This window comes from Apis florea, unplaced genomic scaffold, assembly GCF_048593485.1.
Source record: "Apis florea isolate Af1SG1 unplaced genomic scaffold, ASM4859348v1 contig_3193_pilon, whole genome shotgun sequence".
NCBI lineage: Eukaryota > Metazoa > Arthropoda > Insecta > Hymenoptera > Apidae > Apis > Apis florea.
Window position 1 is genome coordinate 767,466 of NW_028256721.1, and position 20,076 is coordinate 787,541.

The following is a 20,076-nucleotide window of genomic DNA, read 5'->3' on the forward strand; positions in this document are numbered from 1 at the left end:
TACTATTATATATTAAAATGTATTTCACTTGAAAAAATACAAATTATACTATATTTAAATAAAATTTTATTAAACTAAGAATTATTTGTTTATATAAATTCGTATGAAAAATGAGCACTTAGTTTGTACATTTTTGTAACACAAAAATAAGTAAAACTTAATAATATAAGAGATATTAGATTATATTATATAGATTATTATATTTTCAATACAAATATTAAAAATCAGAACATATAAACATTAATATTTACATACTAATATAAAATGAATTGTCATTCATTCTATACCGCAAAATCTATGAAGTATTTTATCATTTAAAATTTATTACAATTGTATAAAAATTGAGCAAATCATATATTAGTAATATAGGTTCAATTACAATAAGTAACAATGAAAATAAAGAAAATTTAACGAAAAATGAAAGTAGATAGTATTTTATGTATAACATATAAATAGGGAAGCAATATTTGTGAACACTTTGAATGAATAATAATATCAATACCAAACTTATACAACAAATGTACAGTCTTGAACTGTAACAGTCTTTATGGAAGTATGAATAATGAAGTATTTGTTACAAAAATTCTTTTTGACTAGAATAATTGTTTTTCTCTAGACATTCTATTACAAATCATTTAAAATAGAATTAAAATAACTTCAAATGTTTGATAAATAATTATTATATACTTTCAAATGATAATACTTTATGAAACATGGCACGAAATAGCATGGAATTTTTACATTGCAATTTTGTGTGTAATGATATAAACGATATGAATATAAAATGTAAACTATATGTATATTGTCAAAATTAAGATTTGTATTTTTTGATTTTTTAAACTAAAAGAGTATAAAAAAGAAAGGAAAATATATTAGCTACAATTATATCATAGTTATTAAGAAATATATGAATTACTTACAATTAAATGGATATTTACTACTATATAACAAATTTGCTTGTATGTGTACTTTATACATCATACTGATCATTATAAACACTTCTGTAACTTCATTAAATGTATTTTACATGTAATGAATGTGATAAATTAAACGAATATGATAATTTAAAGGACTTTGTTACGGAATTTGTTGTTATATGAGTCATGAATTGTTATAACTGTGCGTCAAAAATAACATTAATATAATAACTTAAAAATCATATATTTTATAATGAAATGTTTCCAGGTAAACTATACTGTCCTTTTCGGGAATGTGTATCAACCGCTCGAACTGCGAAATAATAATTATTGCCTTCAGAAAACTGTAAATAAAAAAAAATATATTAATATTATAATTATTTAGAATTTATTTTAATTTTCAAATAATAATTGTTCAAATTACTTGCGTAAGTGTGCATGCCATAGGCAGTGGTAAAGCTCGAACATCACCTACTTTTTTCCATAATGATGTATTGGGAGGAATGCCAGCAATTTCTTGATACGCATACAATTGGTAACTAACAATATCTGCATATTTTTCTGATAAATTCATATTCCAAGATAATACTATACCTAAACAATAACAATAACTTTTATTTTTTTTTTCTATTAATGTTTTTATTATGTATAAATTTATATATTATAATATACCATGTGCAACTTTAGAAATTTTTAATGATGGAGCTGGTGGTGGAAGTTTTAAAAGAGGATTTACAGCATAATTGTGTATATCTGGTAAAGGTGCAGGATGCTGAAACAAATAATGTTAAAAAATAACTAATATATTATCAGAACAAAAGTACATTTAAAATATATACTTTATTTAACTGTACACTTGAAGTAGCTGGGGTTGTTAAAACTCGAACTGTTCCATTTGCAATAGTTGATATTCCTATAAATAATATGATTATATTATATTTATATATCATTTATATTATTAAAATTGCTTACCCGTTTTGTACGTTAAAGTTGAAAATGAAGCTCTACACGAAGTTACTGGTCGTATCTATAATAATAAATTTTTATTATAAATTATAAATTAATTATAGAATCATAAAATTTTTAACAAATCACTTTAATAAATATAATAAAAAATATTCATTCTACCGGACTGGAATTTGGAGCTATTAATAATTGTCTTGTTGGTCCTACACCACTTTGCATCACGTATGTTAATCGAGGTGCATTCATATTATTCTAAAAAAATATATATAAATGAATATAAAATATTAATGAAAAATATTTATAATATTTTATATATTTACCACTAAGGCAGTAGGTGTTGGTTGACTGGCAGGTTGTACTACTCTTATACTAGGAGGTTGACTTGTTATAGCTACATTCCCAGGAATGGTCTGAATTACCCTTTGGAAACAAGGTTGTTGCGTTTTTTGTGCTAAATTTACTTGATCAGTTATTGTAGTGGTTACAACTGATACACCAGTTGCTACAAATTATTAAAATTTATATATTTTTAATTAATATATAATAAATAAATAAATCAAAAAATTTACCTTTGCTTTTTTCTTCTTCATCTGTAAGATCAATAAGATCATTTGTATGAGATTTTACATTTGTTGTAGATCCTTGACGACTTATTTGATTTGGAAATTTTCCATTTAGAACTATAGTTTGCTGTGATTGTTGTGATTGCATTTGTTGCTATAAAAATCAATATATTTATATATAATAATATATTTATAATATAAAATATTATATTTATTATGCAATTTTTATAATAAAAATAAAAAAATTCTTATAAAATATTTACATTTGACATAATTTGTTGAACATTAGATTGATTTGGTAATGTCAAAGAATGCTGTGTATCTACAGGTTTAGCAACAACTAAAGCTGCAGGAGTGATAGTAGTCATAATATTTGGAGACTGAGTGTGATTTTGTGGTACCACAGGATTTTGTCCAATTATTGATTCAGTTCTCCTAGGAGATCTTACTTTAATTCCTTTCCTTGGACTGGCTGCATTATTTGTTTCATTAATAGTAGTATTTGGTGTATTATTACTTGAAAGATGCAAAGATTTCAAATTAGAATTCTGTTGTAATTGCCGTAAATTCTGCATGCCATGATCCTATGGAAATAAAAATAAATATTACGATAAAATAAATGTAAAATAAAATATTACAAAATTATTTAAATAAAATAGTTTATATATAATAGTATTATTATATTTAAATATATACCGTCATAAAATTAACTTGTAATCCAACAGATCTATTGATTTTAATTGGTGGAGTGGATTTGTCATTATTAGCACGTCGATCTGCAGCATTACGACTTAATACCATTTCAAAATCTTTAATTTGTTTAGCCAATTGTTGACATTTTGCACGCATTACTTCTTGATTTTTTTCTGATATACGTGCTTGTTCTCTTAATTTGCCAATTTCGTCACGCATAGTAATTGTTTCAACAATTTTTTGTATTAAAAGTTCTTCTAATTCCTTAAAAAAATTATATTATCATTAGAACATATAAAACTACTATTATCAAAACAATTAAATTAAATTTATATATTTCTACATACTTCTTGTTTTAATTTTGGCAGTTTTTCATTTAAATCTCTTTGGAAAAATTTATGAACATAATTAAGTTTTTTAATGTTTTCAGAATTATTTTCTTGTGTTTTTGATTCATCACATGCTTCAGAATTTATTTTAATTTTTTTAATATTACCATTCAGAATAGTACTATTAGTATCAGAATAAGTTCGTTTCAATGAAGGTGGTGATAAAGGGCATGCATCTTGATTCATTTTGTAATTTACAACCACAAATTTTTCTGAACCATCACTAGATTCTAGATCACTATCATAATTAAGAAATTTCTTTCTTATTATTTCTTCTGCATTCTTAGCTGTTCGTCTTTTTTGTCTTCCACTTTCTTTAACTATAAAAAGAATATTTTAATAAAAACTTGATAATTTACAGAATTAAAAGATTAAAAATTGTATGTTTTCAATATTTATTCATATACAATTATAACATATCAAATATATATAATTATATTATTAAATAATAAGAAGAATAGTAGAGAAAGCATAAAATAGTTGATTAGTTAATTTATAATATTTTTAAATAAAATTTTTTGATTTAATTTAAATAAAAATTAAAATTAATTGACATATATTTTAAATAATTTTAAGCAATAATTAATAATTCATAATTTTTTAAATTTTGTTGAAAAATTTTATATTGATTAAAAATAATTGAATATATAAAAGAATTTTTATATATATATAAAAGTTAATGATTAAAAATTATAAAAATTAATTTATTCTAGTTTTGTAAGTTTTTTTTTTCGAGTTCAATTACATAAAATTTATAAAATTTAAAAGATGTAATTCTACCTTGTTTATCTTCTTCAGAAACAGTTCCTTGTGCAATGGTAATCATTTTTTTCGTTCGCCTCTTTTTTTTCTGGGTAATTATAGGTTCAGTAGTTATTTTATCACTATCACCACTATTATCTTTTCCATCAATAACAAAATCTAAAGAATCATTTTGTAATTTTGTATTGGATAAGCTATTTTCATTCAATATCAACTTAATGTTTTCTTTTAAATTTGCTGTTATACTTGTAGAACTTATTACAGAACTTTCTTTTGATATAGATTTTATATCATTTTCATTTTCATTTTGTTTCAAAAGATCAATTTTACTTTGAGTTACTTGATCTTCAGAAGAAATAAATTCATTAATTTTAATAGAATTTGTACTATTAATATTAGTTTTTAATATTTGATTATCACATTTTTCACTGTTATTAACTGATTTTTCTGTGGTAACATTTTGTATAACTTTGATTTCATTATCATTTTCATTTGACAAATCATTTGATACAGTAATTGTTGTTTTTATGATTTCTTTATTTGATTTTATATTTTCTAAAGAAATTTCTTCTTTATTTGTAAGAATTTCATTAGTTTTATGATTTGTTATTCCTTGATTTACTATTGATTCATTCTTTATCATCTCTTTTTCATTTAAAATATCTAAATCAATTATTCTATAATTATTTTCTATGTCTTGATTAACATATGTTAATTCTTGATTTTTATTTGAATTTGGCTTTTCTAACTTATTAATTTGTTTAATTTCTTCACTTTCATTTATATTAGTTATTTTAACTATTTCTTCTTGTTTTTGATTACTTACATTATTTTCTTTAGTGTGCTCTATATTTTTATATTCATTATGTTTATAAGTTATATTAATATTTAATGATTCTATTATTTTAGAGTTATTAGAAATAGAAAAATTATTAGAATCAACATCTGCATTATTTATACTGTTTTCGTTTATTTTATCGATTAATTTTATGTTATCTGTATTATTATCATGAGAATTAATTGTAGAATTTGTAAGTTTTACAACAGAATTATCATTCGATGCATGAATTAAAATATCTTTATTTTTATCTTTACATTGTATTTTCATATTTTCTTCCAATTTATGCTTTAATTCTAATGAATTATCAACAGAATTAACGAAACTTTCCTCCTTAGAATCCTTAGTAATAATATCATCTACTTCTTTATTCAGTGATTGATTTGAATCATTCTTAGTGTTAATTGAAGATTCATTATATAATGTATTATCTTCATTTATTGTCTCATGATCTTGAATTTTTATAATTTTGACATCATTATCAATTTGAGTTTTTGAAAATACATTTTTATATAATGATGATTCCAAATTTTGATCAAATTTAATTGGACTATTTTGCCTTTGCATTACATTAGACTTAAAACTTTTTTTTTGTTGTCTATTACCATAAATTGATCTATTATATGAATTATATGTTCCATTGCCTCTTCCACGTTCAAAAGGAAGAAATGCATTATGAAACCTAAAATCATATGACTGAAGTCTATAACGTCCTCTAGGTCTAAATCTATTATAAGTATGACTGACACTACGAAAAGGACGACCATTAGGATTTCTAGGATATCTCCAATGTAATTCGTAATTTGGCCATAGACGAGGTGTATTAATTGTTTGATGTTTCATCAATTCATTTTCATTTTCACCTTTTTTAATAATCCTTTCATAATCAATTACTATTTTTTCATCCATGGAATCATTATCTGAACATTGTTCCTCTTGGTTTATTATTTTTGTATTTGTATCATTTTTAATATTTTTTTCTGGAGAAATTTCCATATCTTCAGATGTTGTTTCTATAATTTAAATAAAAGAATATTGTTTAAATTTTTTTGATATATAGTATCATATTGATTGTGATATTTTAATCATATATATGTACAATGATTACCAATTTTATTAGTTTTTAATTCATTTTCTTGATTATTTAAAACAGATGTTAAAATATTTTCTGTCTCAATTTCATCATCATCAGAAAGTCTCAAACGCATACTATCATCTGAAAGAGCATCTTCTTCATCACCATCATCACCTGTACCATATAATAGCTCTTCTTCTTTTTCTTTTGATAATTCGTCAGTATGGTGTGTGTTAATACAAGGCAAAGAATGCACAGATTCAGAAGTATGTAATGTATCACTTCTTAAAGCTTCCATTTTATAAAATGTATAGCACATAAGACAATGTCATAAATTACTCATTTAATAATCTTTAACCTGTAAATGATTACTTTACCTTTAATAATTTTATTTTAAACATTTTGTTTTAACTTTATGTACACACATGCGCGCGTGCACATATACATACATACGCGCGTATATACATTTGACATACAAATGTAATAACAAAAATTTTCATACATTTGAATTTATCTTTATTTAATTTTTGTTTAATTTTTTTAAGAAATAATAATTATATTTATTATAAATACATATTATACAATGAGTTAATATAAAATATTAAGTTAATATAAAATACAAAATTAAAAAATAAATACAAATAAAATATTATATAAATTAATATATTGATTTAATGTATGATATTATTTATTTTTATTTTTATCAAAATTTTTATTATTTTAATTTTATAAATAAATAAATAATATTAATTAAAAATACCGTAAATATTAAAAAAAATTAATAATGAAATTCAGATTTATTTATAATTTTTTTAAATTTGAATACAATTAAATATAAAATCTTTTATATTTTATAACTAAATATAAAATATTATATTTTTTGCCAAAAGATCTAATTTTAATATACATTATTAAAAATAATATTTTAAGATTATAAAAATTATTAATTTTTCAGATTAATTTTTTTTCATCTAATATTATTATATCATTATGTTCGCAATGTGTATTAAAATGATTAATATTTATGTTGGTTTGATATGAGTGTTAATGAAGAAAAAATGCAAACTTTCATAAAATTAAAATTATTAAAATGTGGGCCCTTTAATGCACGCTAACATATACCATCCCTGGCCCATAAGTACTCAATTAATAAAAATGGCGGAATGGAACTGTTTCACTAAATTCATTATTATATTTTTAATAATAGATATATCACTATAATAAATATATTACTATTTAAAAAATTTATATTATTATTATTTTAAAAATATTATAGGTTTATATTTTATACAAATAATATATTGAAAGAATGTTTAATAATGATAAGTACATGGCCATTTCGTATTTTTGTGTCTGTCACTATTTACAAAACTTTAAAATTCAATTCATGTCAAAAATATTGTTTGTTTATAAAATTAAATATAAATACACAACACGAATAATTATAACTAATTGAAATATTAGAATACATTAAATTAATTATAATTTAATCTATACAAGATTTATGTAGAAAAAGGCGGGCTTCTAAGTAAACTCCTCTATTGAACGAATACTGCCAAACATAGGCCCCGATGTGTCCTAACGAAATTCAACGATTTTACACGAAGTCGATCAATATGGCGTCATAGTTTACCATTGAGAAATTATTTCTTACAAAATAAAAATGAAATTTAATAAATTCCGTAATAAAAGTATATATTTAACAAGTAAAATTGTACTAACTTTTTTATTTTTACATTTCAAATGATTCAAAATATTTAAAAAGTTTACATTTCTAATATCCACTCTCTTTCTTTACTAATGTGCTACTTAATAATACTTAATGTTTTATGCTATTGCAAAGATTTATAAAAATTTTATCATATTTAATACATTGATATAAATTTTAAGATTTATTTATGTTCGAACATTTTTATATGCATATATTTTTCAATACAATATATTAAAAAAAAAAATTACTAATATTAAATATTTGTTTATAAAAATACTATATATAAACATTATTTTATAATATATAAATATTTTTATATTGAACATTTGAAATAATTCTACTTCTGTTTTTTTAGTTCTTATTGACAAGATCAACATGCGTCATACTGGTAATATAATATTGAATTCATTGAGTGGGAGAAATGTTATGCTTTCATAACTCATTACGAATATCGATTTTATATAGATTTCTCTATATAGATTCAACTTATATTTTCAAATTTTATAAACAATTTTAATTGTTTATAAGTTATTAAAAATGTTACAAATATATTATAAATATATTTTTTAATCAAAATTTAATTATTCATCTTATAGAATTTATAAAAAATAATATTTGTAATACAAGTAATATTACTATCTAAATGTACTATACAAATTTATAACATTCAAGTACACAATTAACATACAACGTAACAATTATATTATAAATATTTTTTAATAATATAATTATTGTTAATATTAGAAAATATAAAAATTAATAAAAAATTGTATACATAAAATTTTATTTTTATAATATCATATTTTTTGATATAAATATTTTAATTCATTTTTATAAAATACAAAATTAAAAATAACAATCTAATTTCATAACTTAAATATTATATAATTAAATATAAAAATATTAAGTTTTCATTTTGTATGACGAAACAACAAAATGGCGTACCTATGCTCTATAAAATGGCAGCTATTCATATATAGTTTGACATCTACAATAGATTCGATCTTTATGTTTGGGACTTCAGGCCCAAATTCTTCAGTAATATGAATAGTATAAAAGTATAAAATATACTTTTATTATTTAAATATTCATTAATATATAAATTAAATATAAGAAAACAACAACAGAAATCCTTAAAGTCCATAAAATTAAAATTAATAAAATAACGAAGAATTTATTTTCAAAATGTTTACTATAATGTCTTTCAAAATGTAATTTGTTGTTTTTTTAATTTTAAATAAATATATATTATATATATATGTGATTCAGGTCATATAACAATTCAGATCAAAAAATCAGAATGACCCACTGCTGAATGATAACATGTAAATGTGTGTGTAAGTGAACTTACGTTATGTTATAATGCAGATAATCTTCAATTAGTGATGAACATGCTCTTTGTTTTACAAAAATACTTTATATTTATGATAAATGCCAGAAACGAAGATACACTGTGATACTCGTTCATCGAGTATCTGCAACACCGCAACCTAAACAAGCGACAGGCAATGTTGCCACTTTTATACGTAACCGCTAACATACTCAATATATTTTGATGAAATTAAGGTTTAAATTGAATACGTCAGACTTTCCAATTGTTTAAATTTGAAAGATTTATCGAATTAAAAAGTTACAAACAAATTTGTGAAAAGAAATATGTAGAACTATCGACATATACAGATAATATAGTTTGCATCTCAATTTAGTAACGCATGCGCTATAGTATAAAATACTTTCAGAACTTATATGATGTTTACTAAAGCACGTAAAATACTTCTGATTAGATACCAAAATACACTTTGTTTATAAAATTTTGTGCAGGTATGCAAAATCAATAATAATCAAGTATTCATGATATGTTTTTTCAACATTTGAAGATTTTTTTCGAGGATTGTTTGATTACTTTAAAGAATAAATAATAACCATAGTATTTTACATTATTTTGTAAAAAATATTGTTAATAATATAAAATTTATTGATTATTACTGAAATGTGGATGAAGAAAAAATATATTTTATGTGATATTTTTTAAAAAATTGTTAATAAAACATATATTTAGTGATTAATTCAAACCAAGGTTAATTTTTTACGTTAAATTTTCATTAAAAATATCGTATTATAAAAATACGAATAAAAAATATTGCTAACCACAATATATATATATTAAAATTATTTGTATTTAGAAAAAATGTATTATTTATCATTTTTATAATTTAAATTTAAAAATTATAAGAAGACTTTATTATATATTATATAAAAAATCAAAAATAAAAAATGAACTAGAGTATTTAATATTTATAGTATATCTTATAGTAATCTTAATAATCTTAATAATAAAATCTTAAAAAATATATTATTCTTTTTATTTTATTATATTTTTAATAATATATGTATAATCTTGTATATAAATATACTATTATATATAATAAATAATATAATATATATTATATGTTCTTGAATTTTATTATGTGCAAATATAAATAATTATATATAATATATAATATTTATAAATACACATTATTAAGTAGACAAATTTATTTAATATAGAATTTATAACATAGAAATAAAATAAAAATTTTATATAAATTCTTTTATAAAATAACTTACATATTTAATCTATTACATTATTTAATAATGTAAATATATGTTATTCTTTTAATCTAATTTTAAATTTTATTAAATTAACTATATTTGTAATATAAATGTAAATATTAATAATTGAAAAATATATTTTGTAAAAATATTTGATAATATGTTAATAATATTTTTATATAATTAGTATTATTTTAAATTTTGATATACAAATATAATGCAAAAATAGGAAATAATATTTTTATATAAAATTTTATATTACAAAATATTAATGACTAGTATTTTAATTCTTTAATATAAAATCAAAAATACTTCTAATCTTCTGAATCAGTTTTACAGAAAAAATTAAAATATACTATATTTATATAAATATAGTATGTATAAATATTTATATAAATATACTATATTTGTCATTTTATAAAATTAAAATTTCTATTATATTTTAACTATACAATAACTATATAATAAATATTCTATAAAATAAATTTTTAAAGTTTTTCACCAATGAAAATTCTAATATTATTTAAAATAAAACAATAAAATTAATTTAAAATAATATATATAATTTTATATATATTATGTACAAAAATTTAATATTCTTTTTTCTTATTTGATTATATTATGTCATAAATCAATAATTTACTTTTTACTAATTTATAAAAATACGATTAATATAGTGATCTATTCTATTTTCAATACTAGTTAATTTTTGGTTACTTAACTACTCTAGGTATTTATAATTGAAATTATGTTTTTCTATTGACAAAAAATATTATTTTTTTTCTTATTTTTCTAAAATTTTATAGATAATTTAATAAAAATCGATATTATAATTCAGTTCAGAGAATATGTTCATAAATTATATATTTAATTTATTCAAGTCAATTATATCAAACTATGTTAATTATAAATAAGAAAGTTGGTAGCAAAATACCAAATGATATTTTGTCATAGAAAGCCGGTATAAAGTTTTAATATAGTATATATAAATATATTATATGAGAATGGTGGAGGAAAGTACGATTTCGAAGATGTACGAAGAAAAGAATATTTATTTGTTATTTCGGAAAAGTTGAACTATTAGTTAAATTTTAATAAAGATAAATAAAAAATTATAAAATTTTATGTTATATATTAGCTATATTGAAATCAAATACGTTCGCATGCGTATTAATTATTTCTTTTCGCAAACTCGATCGAAATACATTATCCGACAGGAGAGCACTCTTTGGGCTCCAGAGGAAAGAAAAGTTGTTGTAATGGCTGCCGTGTCATGAAATGAAGGTACCGAGCCAGTTTTGTGGTTCCACGATGGAGGAGAACTCCAGTTCTGCATCTCAAAATCATAATGGACAATTATCTAGTGGTGCAAATGTTCCATTGACAAATAATAAACATCAAGGGAATGACAATGGTACTAATGGCGATGCTAAGAATGAAAGGCCACAATACTCTATGCCTGGTATTCTACATTTTATTCAGCATGAATGGACTCGCTTTGAACTTGAAAGATCGCAATGGGAGCTTGATAAAGCAGAATTTCAGGTACCGTCTTAATTTGTTTGAGGAAAATTCTCAGAATATCTCTTTATATTTTTCTTTAAAGTATTCTTTTCTTATTGTCATATCATCTGTCATGTGACAGAATGTGGTAAAAACATGATTTATTTGAAAATATGTAAAACATTACAATATAATTTGTGTATATACTTAATTAAAAAATTAATTTAATTTAAATTAAAAAATATTTTATAAGAATATTTTTCTTATAATATTATATTTTAAACTTCAATATAGTAAATGTCACTTTGTATACATTGTGCATACTCAAAAAATTATTTCAATTTAAATTAAAAAATATATTATATAGAATATATAATTATATAAGAACATTTTTCTTTTTATAATATTATATAATATTATGTTTTAAAATTTAATATAATAAATGTTAATTTATTAATATATAGAAATTATTATATTATTTTAATGAAATAAATATTATTAGTTACTATATAAATAATATTATAATAAATAGTATTTTAATTTTATATAAATTTTTTGTTGTATTGTATTATATTATATTGTATTCTATGTATTATATTTTTGTCTTTATTATAATTACTGTGATTTTTAACGTTATAAAAAAAATGTTTCAAAAAATTTTAATGCTATAAAATTAAGATAAAAAAACAATTATAATATTTATAATATATTTTATAAAATGTATTTTACTTAATTATATTAAAAGTAATTAATTCTTTAAAAATTTAATTTAAAAATATATGATAAGTTTATTATATTTTTATAGGCTAGGATAGCTTTTTTGCAAGGGGAAAGAAAAGGTCAAGAAAGATTAAAAAATGATTTAGTAAGAAGAATAAAGATGTTAGAATATGCACTTAAACAAGAAAGGTAAGATTTTGTTTTAAATTAAAATCATAAAACAATTTTATCTTCAAAAAATATTTATAATATTTTCATTATTTTTATAGAGCAAGGTATCATAAATTAAAATATGGCACTGATTTAGTAATTCAAGGGGATACAAAACCTCCTATTTATGAAGAAGGTATTTGTAATTGTCCGAATTCTGATGTTGGAGGTGGTGGTGATGGAGAAGCTCCATTTACATCTGTCAGTAATATTAGTTGGAGACAAGGCCGCCAAATTTTAAGACAGTAAATAAATTATGATTTTTATAATTATTGTTCGTACAATATAAAGTTCATTATTAATTTATATATAATTCTTACTTTAGATATTTACAAGAAATTGGTTACACTGATACAATAATAGATGTACGATCTAGCAGAGTAAGATCTTTACTTGGTTTAAGTAATAATACAGATTCAGAAGATATGAATACTCCTGCATTAAATGGCAATGAACCATCAAATAAACAAACATCAGATAATAGTGATACAGGGCTTTTAAATAGTGTTCGTAGAACTTCAGAAAAAAAGGTAGAGGTAAATAACTTCTAATCATTTTATTATAATTTTTATAAAAGTTTTCAATAAAACTTTTATCGAAATAATATTTGTGTTAGTGTAAATGTTTTTAATAATATATCAATCAAATCAAATCAATTCTATAATATCTATAATATTCTATAAATTTCTATAATATCAATTTATAATAATTTATAGTAATTTTATTGTAGTAATTTATTTTATAATAATTTATATTAAGTTATAATAATATATCAATATAATAATATACTTTTTATATTTTTATGTTAGCAACGATCTTCTATAGCAGAAGCAATAATATTAGATACAGAAGCAGCTGTTATGGCGAACTTTGAATTTTTGGCTAATACAGATATGGATATGGAAGAAGAAGAAGGAGATGTAGAAGATGATACTTATGATACTAATATGGATCCTAAACCAAATAAAGTTAGCAACATATTTATTTATTTTTTTATTTAATATATATCATTGCATATTCATTTAAATTGAATTAATATATTGATTTCATTTTAACTTTTAGCCACCTATGCTTTTAACAGAAGATGTTGATGCAGAAGCTGAAGAAGTATTAAATGAATTGAATCTTCTCACAGAAATTGAGGAATCACCACCAGGTTCTATTCGCTATTTATCTGAATGGAGTTAGTATTTATTTCATTTATAACTTCACAAATAAATTTCAATTTGATCAATATTTTAAAAATTTTGAATATTTAAAATTGAATAAATTTACAGATGCAATACATAGAGGTGCACATACAGATCCAAAACGTCTAAATGAAGAAGGTGATTCTACACTGGAATTGGGTGAATTAGAACAATTGTGTGTAAACAATGAAGCAGAAACATCATATGATGTGAGTTAAATTGATTATGTTGGTTGTTATTGTTGATGACTAAGTTTTTTACAGATATATATATATATATATATATTTATAAAATTTATATCATTTATAAACACTTAATTTTATTTTTAATTTAGAATAGAATTTTATTTTATTTTCTTCGTTATATTTTAAAATATATTAAAATTAAATATATTATATTAAAATTAAATTAAATATTTTAGATGGTAGCCACTACAAAGGAAAGTTTAAGAAAAACATGGAATGCAAAATATACATTAAGATCTCATTTTGATGCTGTTCGAGCTCTCGTCTTCCATCCCACTGATCCTGTTCTTATAACTGCAAGTGATGATCATACACTCAAATTATGGAATCTTCATAAAACTTTACCAGCAAAGAAGTAAGTTATATCTTAAATTCTATATTTATATTTCTATCACTTTATAGATAAAAAAAATATTAATTCATTTATTTCAGATCAGCTTCATTAGATGTAGAACCATTATATACATTCAGATCACATACAGGTCCTGTATTATGTTTAGCTATGTGTAGTACAGGAAATCAATGTTATAGCGGTGGTTTAGATGGTATGATTCATTGTTGGACACTTCCATCGGCCAATATAGATCCATATGATTCTTATGAACCAAGTGTCCTTAGCCAAACATTAAAAGGACATACAAATGCTGTTTGGGGTTTAAGCATGTATCAACTTCGATCACAATTATTATCAATCAGTGCTGATGGAACTGTAAAATTATGGAGTCCACAAAGCAAATCACCATTACTTCATACATATGTTTCTGAACAAGGTATATTTTTTTAATGTATTATTATTATATATAATTTTATAAACTCACTATAAAATGTTTTTTTTTTCTTCTTTTACAGATGGAATACCATCATCAGTAGATTTCATTAGGGATGAGTCAAATAAATTAGTTGTAGCTTATGATAGAGCTTGTGTAGTATTTGATACGGAAACAGGCGAAAGCGTAGCTCGTCTTGAGGCCAACGAAACAAAAGGAGTAAACCGTGTCGTGGCGCATCCTACATTACCACTTGTTGTTGCAGCACATGAAGATCGACATATTCGATTTTATGATCATCGATCAGCTACCCTTGCTCATGCTATGGTTGCTCATTTGGATGCAGTTACTAGTCTTGCAGTAGATCCTCATGGTTTATATTTACTTTCAGGAAGTGAGTAACAGTAAATTAAAATAAATTAAAAAAAATTAAATAAGTATATTATTAAATATTTAATTTTTTACTTAGGTCATGATTGCAGTATAAGATTATGGAATATGGATAATAAAACTTGTGTTCAAGAAATAACAGCACATCGTAAAAAATTTGACGAAAGTATTTTAGATGTAGCATTTCATCCTTCACGACCTTTTATAGCAAGTGCAGGGGCTGATGCTCTTGCCAAAGTGTATGTGTGAAATGTAAATTAAGATACACAATCTCTATTACCAACATACATCAAATGGAACAGATTTTATACTCATTCTTTCTAGATAGTTTTACTTATACATGTTACACTTCCAATTTTGTTGTAACTTATATTGCTCTACCATTTGAAATATCACTTTAGGAAATCAAATTGAGCGTATAGATATCCATGTTACAAAACCAAAATTTGCACATAACCTTTATCCGCAACTTTATTAAAAAAGTAATTTCAAATACAGAATATTTTAATTTTTAGGTGACATCAATATATTCTATGGGTTTGAATAAGAAAAAAATATATAAAAATAAGTCATTTAATACTTTATTAAAAAATTATATTAAAGAAATAAAGAAAAAACAATAAAAAAATGATATTTATATATAATTTTTTATGCAAATTATGTTTATTATTTGAAGTCAAATTAATATAAATATTTAATTTCAAAATTCTTACTTTAATAACATTTTAGTTACTTAGTAACATGGCAGTTGATTTATTTCTAAATCATATTATAATAACTGCATGTTCATTTCATTCATGTTTCACATTTTTGTAATAATTTTTTAATAAAGTGTTAAATGATCTATATTTATTTAACATTTTTTTTTTATTTAGATTCAGAACATATTAATAAAATTTGACATCTAAAAACTGAAATATTCTATAAATGCTGCTTATTGATAAAATTTCCTCTAAGTAGCAATATTAATTGGGATAGCGGAAGGGGTCTGTCTTGTAGTATATTAGTTAATATAGTTCTGGTAATTAGATGATAAAATACCCCTTACCCAGAATCCAGGAAGCACACTGCCGCAGTAGCATAATATTTATCCCTATGTTAACTATTTATTACCAATATTACAGTTACTGTTGCACAGCTACTGGAGATTAAGACGTACTCCTCGAGAATGAAGTTGTCCTACATCAATTAGTCTCCCATTATATGATTTTTATGCTACCTTATATATTTATCGAGGTAGGTATATAATAACAACAAAAAGCAACAACAACAATAATAATAATAATAACCGTAATAAGTTAATTATAATGTAAGAGACATAATATTAATAACAGTAAATTATAACTGTGTGTTTCTCTGTAATATATTGTATTTAAAAATAGATGAACTGTGTAACGTACTATAATGAACATGTTTTTATTAAAATTTAATTCCATTTCTATTATTTTTTTCCTTCAACAAATCTAAATATATAAATTAATAATTATAAAAAACGGAATTAAAATATTGAAATAAAATTTATTCAATTTTATTAATAAATAATTAAGAAAAAAATTTATTAATAAATAAACACAAAATATTTATAGATTTCATAAGAAATTTAAGCGAAATTTATTATCTACACTTTATTGAAAAAATACGAAAAAATTAATTTTTTAAAAAATATATTGATTTTAAAAGTATTAATATACAAAATTTTATTTTATCAATACATTTATATCTTTACAAATGTTGTACTATTTTTTTTAAACTATTTTATTTATAGTTTGTGTGTGTGTGTGTGTGCGCGCGCGCGCGTGTGGTGTGTGTGTGTAAAATATTTGACTGTCCAATCAAAATGAAGTAAAATTATCATATATACATATATCATATACACACCATATACATAAATATAGTGTGTAGAAAGAATATCTATAAATTATCACGTTGATCAGCTGAGAGAACGTTCGCAATATAGTTGTAACGAGTTATCTATTGTATATATAACATTATAAATTTATATATTATAAAAAATATATAGTATATATGTACTAAATTAAATACATGTTTTTCAGTAATTTTAAATGTATTTTGAAAGATATAATTTATTAAGCAAATTAAAATTCAGAGTCTAAAAATAACAAAATATTATGTATATTTTAATAAAGTACATATTAATTTTTTTTTTATTAAGAAATATCAATATTTATTTGTACGAGTGAAACATTTATAAGATGTAAATTGAATTCCGTTAAATGTTCATATAGGTTATGTGATTATGATTCTTAAAGTATATCTAAATTTCTTGTCTATAAATATTAAAAAGTGGTATGTTTGTAGCGCTTTATAAGCGCCAATATTATATAAAAAATTAAGAATGGAACGAAATGGCGCGAGAGAAATGGAAGAACGAATGTGCATAAGAGATACTGGAAAGACACTGAAAAAATATGGTAGTACAGCTAAACATGTTACAAGAAATGAAAATTTATTAAAACATACTGTATCAACAACTGATACTCTTCAAGGAATTGCTCTAAAATATGGAGTTACAGTATATATTTTATTTTTTAAAATAAAATATACAAAATATATATTTCATATATCTTATTTTTTTAGACTGAACAAATAAGAAGAGTAAACAGATTATGGGCTTCTGATAGTTTATTCTTACGGGAACACTTATTTATTCCTATTAATCCAGAAAGTCCATTGTCATTAGATAATACTGAAGAAATTGAACATAATATAGTTCAAAATGTAATTTTTTTTATATAAATAATAAATTATTATTAATATTGTATAATGTATAAAATATATTTTTAGGTTTCTAGTCCATCCTCAATAACATCATCTATAGATGATGATAGTTCAGTTAATGATTTTTTAGCTAAAATGGATTCTTCTATAGCCAATGCTAAAAAAGAAGTTAAACGTACTCAGGGGAATAGTGAGTAAGTTGTTCACTGATAATGAATATCAATCATTAATAGTTTTACATTTATACTTAAAAAAAATTTCTTATATAAATTTATTAATGAATTATATTTTAGATTTTGCACTGAAGATAATGATATCTATGTACAATCACATAGAACATCTAAATTACGTAATTCATTTCCTATAACTTCAAATACATATACAGTACCATCTGCTTCTGAATCATTAAGACCATCTTCTAGTGACATGCATAACTTTCCAACTGCTGTAGTTATGACTCAGGGTAGAAAAGTAAAAACATCATTACAAAGACTTCAACAACAGCAAGATGAAATATTCCAGTTGTAGCAATCAAATTTTAATGGACTGTAATATATTTAACACTGACAGTGACATTAAAAAATTTAAACAAAAGATATATTGAATACTGAATAATATACTGGAAATAGTAGAAAGCTATTTCATATTTAAAATTGGTTGATCCAATATTAATGTAAGTTGTATTCATTTTTTTTTTTCATAAATTTTTTATTATATTTTAAACACACACTACAGATATTAGAAATACTTATATAAGATAATATTTATTATTTCTATTCTTGTAGTGTGAATACTATCATCAATGGATCAACATAGCTCTCATATTGTCCAAGCATATTTTTAAAATTGTTCAAATAATATTTCTTAGTAAACCATATGTGCCTTTAATCCAAGTTGATTATGTATTTCTGTTATTTTTATAAAATATATACATATTTTATGTTATATCTAAAATATTAAGCTTTATATTTCTTTCTATAAATTAAATTTCATCAATTTTATTATGAGTAATATTTACTATTAGAATTCTTTATTCTAATTTTAATAAAATTAAAATTAGAATAAATTTATAATTCACTTATATTTCTTTTGTGGTTTCAATTATATCAGATAAGTAATTTTTATAGAAATTATTAATATAATGATTAATATTAATATAATTAAATATTATATTCTATAATACAAGCCATTTACTACCAATTTACTAAATTGTCTAAATTAGTCTTCCTTATCAAATTGTTTATATTATTTATTTATGTAATTTATTTTGTTTTTTAAAAATATTGCTAAATTAATACAAACTTAAATAAATACAGCTTGGATGATAAATTGCGCTTTTATGTAAAAAAATTATTCAATTATTTTAGTAATGCGAAATATTAAAATAATATGAATGCTCAATTTTTAGTTACAATTATATGATAAATAATATTTATAATTCGCTACCAAAAATTTTTATTATAAAATTTAATAGAATCAAGAATTCTTATTGCGTGAGAATTATATATAATGCACAAATGAATTTAATATATTAAATTCATATTGAAATATTAATAAAATTAATTTATATAAATTAAAAATATAAATTTTTGTTTAAAAATTATTATTAAAATTTATGAAATATATTATTAACAAATTATTCTATTTAAAAAGAAAAGGTAATAAATATTAAATTTATATTAATATAATTTATTTATAATTATTTTTAAAGTTATAAATTTATATAAATTTATTATTGATACAATTAATCAAGATTTTATAGAAGAAAATATAGTACCTGTTAATATTATTTATGATTAATGTTTT

General features: G+C 21.4%; 3 protein-coding genes and 1 long non-coding RNA gene across 12 annotated transcripts; 3 read left to right on the forward strand and 1 right to left on the reverse strand.

The window, feature by feature from the left end:
- Positions 1-49: 49 nt before the first annotated feature.
- wde (Fibronectin-III type domain-containing protein windei) lies at positions 50-9,430 on the reverse strand. Of its 5 annotated transcripts, none has more exons than XM_086910566.1 (14): positions 9,266-9,430; positions 6,237-6,561; positions 4,309-6,141; positions 3,487-3,848; positions 3,143-3,403; positions 2,710-3,030; positions 2,453-2,600; positions 2,204-2,385; positions 2,046-2,135; positions 1,890-1,944; positions 1,757-1,830; positions 1,590-1,689; positions 1,342-1,511; positions 50-1,261 (listed from the first exon to the last, which is right to left on the reverse strand). In XM_086910566.1, the coding sequence occupies exons 2-14, from the start codon at positions 6,520-6,522 to the stop codon at positions 1,166-1,168; spliced, it is 3,978 nt and encodes a 1,325-aa protein (XP_086766692.1). In that variant the 5' UTR covers positions 6,523-6,561; positions 9,266-9,430; the 3' UTR covers positions 50-1,165. The 5 variants fall into 5 exon arrangements, with proteins under 5 accessions (XP_086766692.1, XP_086766694.1, XP_086766695.1 ...); XM_086910568.1 differs by having other exon boundaries at positions 6,237-6,377; positions 9,266-9,417; XM_086910569.1 differs by lacking the exon at positions 9,266-9,430 and adding an exon at positions 6,581-7,723 and having other exon boundaries at positions 6,237-6,377.
- On the forward strand, positions 7,807-8,686 carry LOC147657310 (uncharacterized). The gene is made up of 2 exons (XR_015292697.1): positions 7,807-7,894; positions 8,270-8,686. It is a non-coding gene; the product is annotated as an uncharacterized LOC147657310 (long non-coding RNA).
- Positions 9,431-11,479: 2,049 nt separating the features above from the next.
- Cka (Connector of kinase to AP-1) lies at positions 11,480-16,961 on the forward strand. 3 transcript variants are annotated; one of them, XM_003691605.4, is made up of 12 exons: positions 11,480-12,051; positions 12,815-12,918; positions 12,999-13,184; positions 13,265-13,475; positions 13,749-13,907; positions 14,002-14,122; positions 14,217-14,338; positions 14,551-14,729; positions 14,807-15,144; positions 15,224-15,535; positions 15,611-15,770; positions 16,656-16,961. In XM_003691605.4, exons 1-12 carry the CDS (start codon positions 11,785-11,787, stop codon positions 16,681-16,683), a joined length of 2,187 nt encoding a protein of 728 aa, XP_003691653.1. In that variant the 5' UTR covers positions 11,480-11,784; the 3' UTR covers positions 16,684-16,961. The 3 variants fall into 3 exon arrangements, with proteins under 3 accessions (XP_003691653.1, XP_012339033.1, XP_031770932.1); XM_012483579.3 differs by having other exon boundaries at positions 13,265-13,469; XM_031915072.2 differs by lacking the exon at positions 16,656-16,961 and having other exon boundaries at positions 11,488-12,051; positions 13,265-13,469; positions 15,611-16,043.
- A 420-nt stretch (positions 16,962-17,381) lies between these two features.
- On the forward strand, positions 17,382-19,224 carry red (LysM peptidoglycan-binding domain-containing protein red). 3 transcript variants are annotated; one of them, XM_012483638.3, is made up of 6 exons: positions 17,382-17,677; positions 17,778-18,064; positions 18,130-18,270; positions 18,337-18,464; positions 18,564-18,943; positions 19,056-19,224. In XM_012483638.3, exons 2-5 carry the CDS (start codon positions 17,888-17,890, stop codon positions 18,796-18,798), a joined length of 681 nt encoding a protein of 226 aa, XP_012339092.2. In that variant the 5' UTR covers positions 17,382-17,677; positions 17,778-17,887; the 3' UTR covers positions 18,799-18,943; positions 19,056-19,224. The 3 variants fall into 3 exon arrangements, with proteins under 3 accessions (XP_012339092.2, XP_086766708.1, XP_086766709.1); XM_086910582.1 differs by having other exon boundaries at positions 17,434-17,746; positions 17,851-18,064; XM_086910583.1 differs by having other exon boundaries at positions 17,576-17,782; positions 17,851-18,064.
- Positions 19,225-20,076: the final 852 nt, after the last annotated feature.